This window comes from Oncorhynchus mykiss, chromosome 22, assembly GCF_013265735.2.
Source record: "Oncorhynchus mykiss isolate Arlee chromosome 22, USDA_OmykA_1.1, whole genome shotgun sequence".
NCBI classification, from domain to species: Eukaryota; Metazoa; Chordata; class Actinopteri; order Salmoniformes; family Salmonidae; genus Oncorhynchus; species Oncorhynchus mykiss.
In genome coordinates this window covers 13132239-13144316 of record NC_048586.1, presented here as the reverse complement: position 1 = coordinate 13144316, position 12078 = coordinate 13132239, and the positions used below count along the sequence as shown (strand labels likewise).

The 12078-nt window shown below is 43.7% G+C and overlaps 1 protein-coding gene across 2 annotated transcripts; it reads right to left on the bottom strand.

Annotated features, from left to right (window-relative positions):
* Positions 1–1363: 1363 nt before the first annotated feature.
* arglu1a (arginine and glutamate rich 1a) lies at positions 1364–8541 on the bottom strand. Of its 2 annotated transcripts, none has more exons than XM_021578991.2 (4): positions 7973–8541; positions 5882–6146; positions 3431–3514; positions 1364–2877 (listed from the first exon to the last, which is right to left on the bottom strand). In XM_021578991.2, the coding sequence occupies exons 1-4, from the start codon at positions 8302–8304 to the stop codon at positions 2713–2715; spliced, it is 846 nt and encodes a 281-aa protein (XP_021434666.1). In that variant the 5' UTR covers positions 8305–8541; the 3' UTR covers positions 1364–2712. The 2 variants fall into 2 exon arrangements, with proteins under 2 accessions (XP_021434666.1, XP_021434667.1); XM_021578992.2 differs by having other exon boundaries at positions 5882–6107; positions 7973–8539.
* Positions 8542–12078: the final 3537 nt, after the last annotated feature.

Genomic DNA, 12078 nt, shown 5'->3' with positions numbered 1-12078 from the left:
TACATTGCTGGAAAACCTTTTTGGCAAAAATAGTTGGGCAGAAAATAGACAAGCAATTAAAAAGTGGCTGTGTTGCTTTTATCTTTACATAGCCTACTTATTAAACAAACAAAAAAAGAATAGACTTGATGTGGCTAAACTTTCCATATTTTCTCATTTGAAAGGCCCTCTAGCCAGCGGGACTGAGTTCTCATGGGCCGTACCTTTGTTTATTCAGTTGCTCCTTAGTGTTACCAACTTAAAACGGAGAACATCTCAGGTCCATGGGGGTCCTGAGCCTTTATCGTGATCAAACGGAGTCCTGCTGAACCCCCTATGCACCATGTCGATGAAAGTACACTTGCCAGTGAAAAGTGGCCTATAGCCTACTCTATTTTCCAAAGTTTTCCCGGACCTAATGCATCGTTTCAGAGCTGATGGGCTCTTTCAGTTGTGTTACAATGGTGTCATATTTGTCTTGGCACTTAGTTTGTGTGCGTGTGCGAGAGAGAACATCACTGTCATTTTTTTTTACCCTGTATGGCTATATAGTCGAGGTTCGAGCGAGGGTATAAAGGTGGTTACTCACGCATGGACGGTCGCTCTCACGTCCAAGGTTTGTCATGTCAAATATGTCAGTTGATTCTTGGGGCACGAGGTCCTATGATGCACCTGGAAGTTCAGTGACTCGCGTCAGGTTCCGTCTTCCAAAGAAGTCGCTGAGTAATTACAAGCACATTGTTGACTTGACATTGATAAATAGGACCCACAGAGAACGTAGTCACTGACGGATAACTGATTTTGCTATTATATTGTGTAATAACTTGCTGACAACTTCAAGATGTTGCCAATACTTTCATTACTTTATGCATTTTGACCGGACAGCCTTGCCATTGAAAGGGACTAGATAAAATAATTTCCAAGCCACGCGCAAATTACGCATGCATTCAAAGGTGTGAGGAACAGTACTTACCATGGGGCCGCAGAATAATTGAGACGACCAGCCAATCATGAACCTCAATTTACATCACTACAGAGACCAACTAATTGTCCAAATAAACTAATTTATTTAAATGCAGTGCAAACTGCAAATCGCCTCTCCAAAACATCTAAGCCATTAATTCTAATTAACAATGTTTTATTTGACAAGTAAATACAATATCTCTATAAGGGGTTACAAACTGTAATCCAGCTGAAAGGTGAACTCCCCTGGAATGTGTGTGGAGAGATCCAGTAAGGAAATCCTATTCGATGAGCAAAAAGTGATAGTCAATGCATCTTTTGACCAATCAGATATTTTGCTAATAATTGAGCTGCCTATGTAAATGCAGCAATTGACATGAGGAAATAACCATTGACTAAAAACCACAATCTGAGACAGTTGTACGCATTCAATGGTTTTATTGGTGTATTGTTCAGTTCCCATTAACACAATCAGGAAAATTACCACAAGACAAGTTTCACTTACTCAAGAAGCCCCTTAAACCTACCAGAGATCAGCCAGTCAGACATACTGACACACACACACACACACACACACACACATCCAAACATGCACATCCACCTGGTTAGATCTCAACATGTAGCTAGTGAATCTTACCTGGACATCCTTTACGAACCAATAGTCATTTTAAGGGGACCCTTTAAGGGCGAGGTTAATATACTACACCAAAACTAAGGAACAGAGGTGCACTGCTTCCACCGTCTACTTGACTTGAGAGAACAATTCACTCGGCGATTGAACAGTTAAGAGTTCAGTAAAATGATGCAAGATTATAAATCCCTGTCGCGCTTGTCTTTCGTTGTTGTGTGGATTCATTTCTATTTTACAGGAGTAGGACACCAAATCACAGCAATTCTAATATTACATCATACAGGAAATGTCTGCCCCCCTCCCCTCCCCTCCCCTCCTGACCATGGATGAGACGCATCATATCCCGTTCCAATCCTGCAACGCGCCCCGGAGCCACTCTATGGGCAGTTTGGGAATTGGCCTGGGTTCACCTGTGCAGCAGAGCGTCTTTGATCACATGCTTGGTTTTTCTATTTGCCGCTAAACTATCGAGGAGCAAAACATTGTAGAAACTTGGTAAAAACACGAGGATCAATCATCAGAGCAGATGTGAGGTGAAGGGAGGTGGAAGACAATCCTGTCAGCTAAAGTGGAGGTGACTGTGTGCTTTACTGCATATGTTACCCCTGCCTTGTCAGCTTTCTACGTTAGACACACACGGCACAGGAAAACCCAGGCCAACTCCCAAACCACCCACAAAGTTTTAATGAGCCTTAACTGGACACACACACACACAAGTTATGAGTTTCTGTCCTAGCTTGCTTACTGTTCAAAGTAAGACCTAAGTAAGGGCAGAACCAAGTAGTGACAGCTTTCTACACGACAGTTCAGATCCTTAAAAATGGAAATACCCCCCCCCTAAAAGAACAAACAATAGTCACTGGGGGGGAGGGGGGGTTGAGAGAGGCCGAGGAGAGGGAGGGAGGGGGGGGTCAGGGGGCGAGACAGGTGTTAGACGGTGTGCGGGCATCCGTCCCTCCAAGGCTTGGTTGGGAAAGGTCTGTAAAGCAGGGAGGTGCGTGACAGGAAAGGAGCCATGGCTCTTCCGGCAGCCCTTCGTTCAGCTTTCCACACTTAAAAACACACAGCGAGCGTTCCAGAGAGGAGGAGAAGGTGAGCACTGGGGGGAATGGAGGAGTGCAAGAGGAGGGATGAGAGGCTCATTCGGTGGCCTTGAGGGAGAAGGAGAGCTTGGGCCGGGACTTTCCCTTGCCCAGGATCATTTTCTGCTCCTCCTTCTGCTGCCGCTGGCGATCCTGATCCAGCTTCATCCTCTCCTCGTGAATCTTTCTCTGCTCCTCTACGATACGCAACTGCTCCTCGGCCTGGTGGGGAGACACACACAGAGAACAACGGGTCAGTTCAGGATAGAGATCCTGCAGTGCCAAAATGCTACAAACTGTTTGCTGTTACTTTTGATAGACTGTTTGATATTAGCCTTAAGATATTAAATATAATCTGTTTGTTTTGCTTTCTGCCTTGTTTACTACAATCTTGGCGTGTCCATGTCGTGTCCAAATCAAATAAATAAATCTTACAAACGAGTTAAGTGCCAGACAGAATATAAACAGGCAAGGGAAAAACAATTATTGTTAACGGCTACTGATAACCATCAATGTAAAACCTATGCCAGAATGCAATACTACGTTGTACTTGAGTTTCCCTGGAAATCTGTCAATAACCTCAATTTCATAACAAAAATGCCAATACCACTTTCACATGAAATCTACAATGACCACGTATTTCAATATCAGCACGACCACATTTCATCATGGAATTGCCCCGTTTGCATTTTGGGGTTTGGGAAAGTAGCTAAATATATTTCTCTCTTTGTACAGAAAAGAGAGGAGAAGCAGAGGCGAGTAGAAGAGGGCGTACCAGCTTGGCCTGAGCATCGGCAATCTTGCGGTTATTCTCCTCCAAGATTTTCTCCAGCTCCTCCCGTTTGGATGTTTCTTCCTCCTAAAGGGGTGACACGATGCCATGTTAGCGCGCACACAGGCTACGGCCGCACAACATCCCTACACAGACACACACTCCCACATCATTGACCTCTCAACATACACGCACACAGTGGCACACTCACTTGTCTTCATCCTACCACAAAAGGAGTCTGCTCAGGCTCTCCCTCGCACATCATAACCACTCTTTCCCATTCTTTCTCGCAATCAACCGGCAATGCTTTTAGAACACAGGAGAACAAAATTTGTCAAAAGGGAAAAATAACCCCCCTTTTTTTTTCTCTCTCCCGCTATTCGTGACAATACCCTCCCACATAGGAATCCCTCAATCACACCTTTAGCCTTCACTTGATTATTAAGACATTAAAAGGGAAACCCACTCGGCACACTCAGACAGAAACAGATATAAAAAGACAAACATTCTAAAAAATCTATTTGCCTCTTATCATCATCATCAATAATAAAGAGAAAAAGGATACAAAAAAGGAGTGAATAGTTTTGGCTCACCAATGTACGTATACCTACGCATTTTCCTTGCCTGTGTACCTACACAACTGGTGAAAGCATTCGTCATTAAACGGTTGAATATTTACTGTCTCGTCCAGACTGTGTCCCCTGCAGAGACAGAAGCGCTCCTGGGGAGGGGAGGGGGGCTGCCATACGCGCCAGGCCCGCCTGTGGCCTTCCTCTTTAAAACTGATCTCTGTACTGCTAGCCTGCCGCCCAGCTCGCAGTGACTCTTTAAAGCCGCTCTCAGCTCACATCGAGACAACATAATGCAGCAGCAGAGTACAGTGGTGTACAGTACAGTGGAGCAGCACTGTGCGGAGGAGTAGGGCTGAACACAGTACAGTACGTGAGTGAGCTGGGAGCTGTCTGCAGGCCAGTTCAGGTCAAAAGGTGTTAAAGAAGGTGGTGTTAACACAAGTTGTGTCCAAAATCATGAACAAAAAAAAAAAAATTAATAAAAAAAACACCCCTAAGGAGAAGCAAGTCATGAGGACGTCACAAAGAGTACATTTGTTGTCGTTTTTCTTTAAAAACAAGTTAGTTTCAACACAAAAAAAGGAATATTAAATAAAGAAAGAGGGTTAACAGACAGGGATAGACCAGAGATTGTTGACCTTGCAAACAGGAAACTGGAAATGGAGGTCCGTCATTGTTATGTATTCCAGAGCGGATGCCTTCTAATGGGAGCTTTTCAAAACAAGGATTATTAAGAGCGGGGAGGATAATATCAACTTTATAGGACACAATAAACTAAACTGTGTATGTAATTGTAGCCTATTAAAACAAAATTCACTCAAAACAGAAAGCGGCCTTCCTAGTGTCAAAGTAACTATTACCCTCCCTTCCCAAAAGGTACGTCTAGGATGTGTGTGTGTGTGTGTGTGTGTGTGTGTGTGTGTGGGGGGGGGGGGGGTCTGAATAGGAGAGATGGGGGAGGGAGAGCTCAGCGAGGCGCACTGGGGCCACATTTCTCACCCGATTAGTACCGAGCCACTGGCCGATTCCTGTTTGAGTCAGGGTCGCTGGACATTGGCTGCTCCTCTCATTCACATAACATTATGACTGTACAAACCATGGCCCTCATTAATGAAGCCTGGAGAGAGAAGAAGGCCCAGCGTCTAGTCTACTCAGCAAAGTGAAGGGCCTCAAGAAGACTACAGTCCACACTAGCCACTAGAACAAGAAATAGAAAAAAGCTAATTGGGCTATAGGGGACTGATTTGTCACTAATAAGCCAAAGCTTCTCATCCCTATTTGTTTGTGGTTGGGCAAACCCGTGCTCGCTGCCTACCTGGGGGAATAAAAATGTGCACTGAATATTGGACACAAACAGAGAAAGTAACTGAATGGAATGTCAATTTGAAGAGAGCTCTTTATTAGAGATGTAAAAAGGAGACATTTACAATAATGAAAATAAAAGTTATGAATAACTCTGAATAGGAATGTATGAATGGGGAAGGAGGGAGATTTATGAGATTGAATAAAAGGATGAAGTCTGTAAATTCTCATGTCTGCCATGGCAAAAGTTTCACCTGAATCCCCCAGTCTTAGTTTGACTGTCAACTGCCAAATATTGTCCATTTCTCTTTCAATCTACTACCTAAGTGGAAACCTGGGCTCTTGCCCTTTTAAAATCACTCAATCTACAACTTCTGAAGCTCACAGAACTCTATCATCCATCCCACCGATCCTGTACTGACCCTCAGCCATGACAGCAATGCAATACCCCCACACCCTCCATGTAGAAGTGAAACTTGTGCCATGGCCATGTCGGGGGAAGGGGGGACCCCACTTTCCAGAAAAGTGGGGAGGGGTGGGGGGGGGGGAGACGACTGCGTTCCCAACGACCGAGCGTTACCTCTCTGGCCTTCTGGGCCTGCAGCTCGGCATGCCTCTGTCTCTCCAGCTCCTCCAACAGCTGGCGCTCCATGATGCGCTTGGCCTCCTCCACACGCCGCAGTACCTCCCGCTCGATCTCGTCCCTACGTTTCTCCAGCTCCTCCTCCACCCGCTTGGCCACCAGCTCCTCCACGCGACGCGCCGTCTCCTCCTCGATCAGCTTCTCCTCTATCTCCACCTGACGGCTGCACGGCATGGGTGGGGAGAGAAAGAGGGGAGGGTTGCTGACATGGTAGCAAAAGTGACATGACACGATCAATGCATATTCAGTTACCGTTGAATCAATGTACCCTAAAAGCCAGATTTCTACAGAAACAACCTCTGGGAATTGTTCATTTGTAAGCTTATCAGGGTTATAAAACTACTTACATAAAAAACTGTTTTCCCCCCCAAGTATACATCTACATATATATCTATATAAAGGTTTAACTTAGTGTTTCATTGATTTGGGATTGAATTACAGCACATGGCACTATGGAATATGTACTAAATGTGCATGGGGAAACAGATTTACCCCATTGACTAGACAGACACCCTGGACAACAGGAGATAAGAGTCCTGATGTGACAAGACACCCCCCCCAACTTTCGTGGGAGGAAGTGAGCCTGTCCAGAGCAGCAGAAGACTGGGGGGTAAAGCTAGGTGTGGGTCAGTCCAAAAGGCATGCTCGAGGGAAGTTGGTTTGTGCACATGAACACAAGTCACGGATTTAAACCATTTCAGCTGCCCTATCAAAAGGACGTGATCGTTGTCACATTGCCTCAGGCACAACTGAAAACACGGTCCCCCTTTCCGATTTAATTTGGTTTAGTCAAACATAACAACCAGGAAACCTAAAACCCGGGTCCTTGCTTATCTGGTATCCATGTCTTTATTGGACATTGTGTGGCTGGTTAAGTAGCCCTGTGGTTAGCCAGTAAAAGGACACAGCAGACTAGATGACTACTGTGTTGTAAGTATCAGGTGTCAATCAGCCACTGGCCAAAAGGTGCACAACAGCTGCTTCCCCCAGTCTTTATTTCTGTCAGACCAATATCACCTGCCTACAAACAGACAAGGCGTGGGCATTATGTGAGGTGCTCGCTATAGCAGAAATGATGTACAGACACCTACTACAAAAGTAGTTTCCCCCCAAATTGCACTTAAATTGTGTGACACCTGGATAATGCAGCAAGACAAGTGAAGGAATTTTGTTGAGAAACAAATAACAGATGAAGTTGTCTGATCGTTCATCATTACATTTCCTGACTGAACTGTAGCTTATCATAAGTCACTCACTCAGAATGCTACTTTTAACTGACAGTCAATCTTAGTGTTGCAGGGGCCAGATGAAAGTCCAGTGGTTGGACTTCAGTGGTTGAGAGCCAGAGGGGCATACCTGAAATTTCTCATTTGACAGGGGAGCAACTTACTGTAGTTGACGCCCCTCCCTCCCCTTTCAACTGTTTCATTTAACCAGTGATTAGGCCTAAATTATAATTATGACATTAAAATGTATTAACTCAATTTGGAAATAAAATGTCACACAAGGCACAGCTTGGAGTCAGGATTAATATTGTTGACAACCTTTTTGAGGACACGTAAACTAGCCAGAGAAATCTGGGTCACGTCATCCTTAGATCGTTGATATCGTCACTAAATCGTTGAATTGTGATGCATGAAACATGATATACAATGTGGCCACTCAGATTGCCACTTACGCACAAATACACAAATGTATAGTTACTAGATGCATGATAAAAGGATTTGAAATGTATACATCCCATTATCAGACTAAAGAAACATGTGATTTGCAGCCAAGTGCCTTAATTAGTTAGCTGGTTGGCTAATGGTGCAGGTACTAACGTTAGTGTTGTAGGCTTGCATGGCTGATTTGGGCCTCCTCTCACAAGACAAGTAGCTAACGTTAGCTAGCCAGTTTACTAGCTTGCTAACTAACGCCTATGCCTGAGTGTATGGACGGGTCTATTAGCATTGTAGCTAACTAGCGAATGTAGCAAGCTAGTTAGCATGTCTTTCATATTGTATAGAATATTCAGTTACGACTCACATCTTCCTCTGTCTTTCCATCTCAACCTTCTTCTCCTCCTCCTCTTTTCTCTGTTTTTCGTCCAAGGCGCTTCTCTTGCTCAACGTCCTGCCGAATATGTCGATTCTCTCCGGCGGTGTGACCGCTCTCTCCCTTTCCCTGCGGGTCGAGACTGTGGCTGACCGGGAACGAGAACGCGACTCTCTGCGCCGGTTCCTCTTCGCTTCACGGGACTTGGATCGCTTCTTGGACCTCTCCTTGTCCCTTGAACGCGACCGGCTCCGTTTTTTGCTGTGCTTGCTGCTTTTGGAGTGTTTGGAACGGGACGAACTGCGACTCCTCGAGCGACCCATGGCTAACGTTACCTCCTCAAGTCGAACGTTCCCAGTTAGCTAGTTCTATCGTTGGAAATAGCACGGTGATACTCTTACACCTCACTACCTGCAATATTTGCTCAAACTGTATTGCTAAACCATTCGTATGTCTCAAAATGTTTCATTCGAACGTGGTTATTATTCTGCCCTGATAATCTGCGGCGCTAAAGCAAGATGGCGACAAGCTCCCTTTTCCCACAATGCAATGCATTCGGCCTTTTCCGACTATCTTCGGAATCTGCCTCGCCTGTGCTGAGTTGAACTCGGCTGTGCTATATGCAGCATGATGGAAATTAAATTTAGTTAAACAATCATTTTTGATAACGTCGTTTGATAACATCAAGGAGGTGAATTGACAGGAGTGTGGTCAGACCAATCATGTATATAAACCCTGGATTGATGATGCTATTCTGTTTTTATTTGTTTATAAATGTGCAAACATTTCTACAGTGTACTTTCTGAATGCACTGTAGATTTCTATGATTGGTCTGGACCAAATCTGAACCAAACAGACATCTATGTTTGCTTCAGATTTGGTCCGGACGGGACCAAGAATCAACATCCTTGGATGTTAAAATCAAGGTTGGTCCGGACTGCACACAAAAAAAGACCATAAGACCATGAGCTGCATAAGTTCTCCTAACCTGCCACCTAAAGTCACTTCTGTTCAGCTGTACTCCATCTAGTCATAACCGCGAGTAGATGTAGCATATTTTGAAATCCTTGAAATAACATGAATATAAAGTCAGGTGTTACAGAATAGCAAGCCTACCATCAGTGATGGGAGATAGCAGGCCTAAAATACTTACTTCATCAGCATTTCTGCATTAGGCATATAGTTCCAATGATTTGGGTATACTTTGCCGATTCCTCTCTGATAGGCCTTCCCACTCATACTGTACAACTAAACCAGATAAATTCCATATCTGCACCACAAAGCCAGTGCCACTGCTGATATTCATTATTCCCTTCAAATCAAGGACTGATTTAGACCTGGGACACCAGCCTTCCTCCCCTCAACCTCCTCTGGACACCAGGTGGGTGCAATTAATTATAGAACAGAAAACCAGCAGTGACAGAACCTCCAGGCTTGGATTTGAATACCTGTCCCCTGCCATAAACAATATACAATGAGAATATGTGTTTAGTGAATTGTTGCACATCATATGGGTAGTTATTTGGAACAGGTGGATAGAGCAATAACTAACTATGCCACAGCACTTCTACATTAAGTAGTTTAATTACGTTACAAAAACATGTTGTGTCTTAGTTTTCAAGATAGCTAACTGATCTAAATGGACCTGTAGCAGTTTATAGTTGAACCCTTTTCAGAGCACTCAGTGTCTACATGTGTCTCAGTATTTATCTGTGTTAATCTCTGAATGTTATTTTCAGCTGAGATACGTCCCAGCAAATATGTCCACATGCTGGATAAAATGTTGGCCCCATGTAGGCTGCCCACATTCGCTCCACATTGGACCTAGCGTGGACAGCCCATATCTGGTGAGAGGAGCCCTCACTTTGCTTGAAATAAGCCCATCCTTTCCCAGCAAACATTCCCACATGGGCACCATGTGAGCCCAATGCGAGTAAAAACATTGGACCCATGTAGGATGTCCACATTGGCCGATGCACCTTTGCTCATCGGCTCTACATTGGCCCGAAGGCAGGGGACCCCAACGGCAGCCCTCACTTTGCCTGAAATAAGCCCATCCTTTTTAGTGACAGTTCGTTCGAAAACGAACAGCTCTTTTTGAGCTCTTTTTGGTGAACGTTGGGAACTGAATCGCATCGATGGTTCCCTGATTTGCATACTGCTACGACTGCTTTTTTTTGCTTCAAACAATGATTATCTGCATATAGATGGGTTAATTGTTTAGCAACAAAACCGACGTGTGTGCAACTATGGGGCAAAACAGACAGGGTTGGCTTAAATTGTTGACAACATGTAAACTATATTTAATATCCAATGTTTATTGAAACATAAATACATTTGCACAATGAGCACTTGTCTCTCTGATCCATTGATACAGTTGTTGGTTAGCTAGATAGCAATATTTTTTTCCATATTACCATTGACATGAAGTTAGTGAAAACCACTCAAAACATTGTTGGTAGCTATCTGGCCATCCAGAACTCACGGACTTCTGCCCCATTGAAGCGTCCACATTGTTTTCCTGATGTTGTCAGCTAACTCATCCATACGTTAGAAAACCATTCTCCGAAGATGGTGAATCATCACTGCAGAAACAATAAATAGTGGGGGGAGCACGTCATTCTGGTGCACGCTCATTTTTGCAGTGCGTAAATTTGGATGGGTAAAAATGTATTTTGAACGTGCATACGAAGATCTGACATAATGGTGGCCTACTGTTTTGGCTTTACAGTACTAGAGATTTGCAATTTCCATGGTTCTAGGTACATTTTCAAGCATTTTGAATGAACAGCCGTTTGGGAGCCAAATGATCCGGCTCAACGAAAAGACACAGAATGCTCATAACTGACTGTTTTGAATTGGCTGGATGTTACATTGAATCAGAAAGACAACAGTGGTCCACCACCCAAAGGACACCCAGCCCACTACACACAACTGTGGGAAGCATTGGAGTCAACATGGGCCAGCATCCCTGTGGAAAGCTTTCTAAACCTTGTAAGAGCCCATGCAGCAACGAATTGAGGTTGTTCTGAAGGGGGTGCAACTCAATATTAGGAAGGTGTTCTTAATATTCTGTGCAGTCAGTGTGTGTGTCTATATATATGACAGCAATAAGCAACTATATGACAGCAACAAGCAACTTTGATACATAAGGGAAACTTTTGAGCGTGAAAAACCCAGCAGCGTTGCAGTTTTTGACACAAACCAGTGCGCCTGGCACCTACTACCATACCCCGTTCAAAGGCACTTAAATATTTTGTCTTGCCCATTTTCCCTCTGAGTGACATACACACTCCATGTCTCAATTCTCAATTCTCTCAGAAAATCTTTCTGTAACCTGTTTCATCCCCTTCATTTACACTGATTGAAGTGAATTCAAGGATCCACCCCATTTTTTTCAATTTTCACCTAAAATGACATACCCAAATCTAACTGCCTGTAGCTCAGGACCTGAAGCAAGGATATATATATATAGATCTGGTAAAAGATAATACAAAGAAAAAAAACAACTGTTTGTATTTTCTTTGTACCATAATCTTTGAAATGCAAGAGAATGACATAATGTATTATTCCAGCCAAGAAACAATTTAGATTTTGGCCACTAGATGGAAGCAGTGTATGTGCAAAGTTTTAGACTGATCCAATGAACCATTGTATTTCTGTTCAAAATGTTGTATCAAGACTGCCCCATGTGCCTGATTGGTTTATTAATAACTTTTCAAGTTCATAACTGTGCACTCTCCTCAAAAAATAGCATGCTATTCTTTCACTGTAATAGCTACTGTAAATTGGACAGTGCAGTTAGATTAACAATAATTTACGCTTACTGCGAATATCAGATATGTCTATGTCATGGGAAATTTTCTTGTAACTTACAACCTCATGCTAATCGCATTAGCGCACATTAGCTCAACCATCCCGCGGGTGTGACACCGATCTGTAGAGATCCTTAAGAGGTATAACATCAACAAGGGATCATAGATTTCACCTGTATTCACCTGGATAGTCTATGTCATAGAAAGAGCAGGTATTCATAATGTTCTGTATAATCAGTATATACAGTACAGCACCAGTCAAAAGTGTGGTCACACCTACTC

Bases quoted from the DNA above. Each gene is read 5' to 3' on its own strand.
- arglu1a (XM_021578991.2), bottom strand. From the start codon at position 8,304: ATGGGTCGCTCGAGGAGTCGCAGTTCGTCCCGTTCCAAACACTCCAAA. The intron at 3,515-5,881 runs GTAACGCTCGGT...TCACCCCTTTAG, and splicing joins AGGCCCAGAAGGCCAGAGAG to GAGGAAGAAACATCCAAACG. The intron at 2,878-3,430 runs GTACGCCCTCTT...TCTCCCCACCAG, and splicing joins CCGATGCTCAGGCCAAGCTG to GCCGAGGAGCAGTTGCGTAT.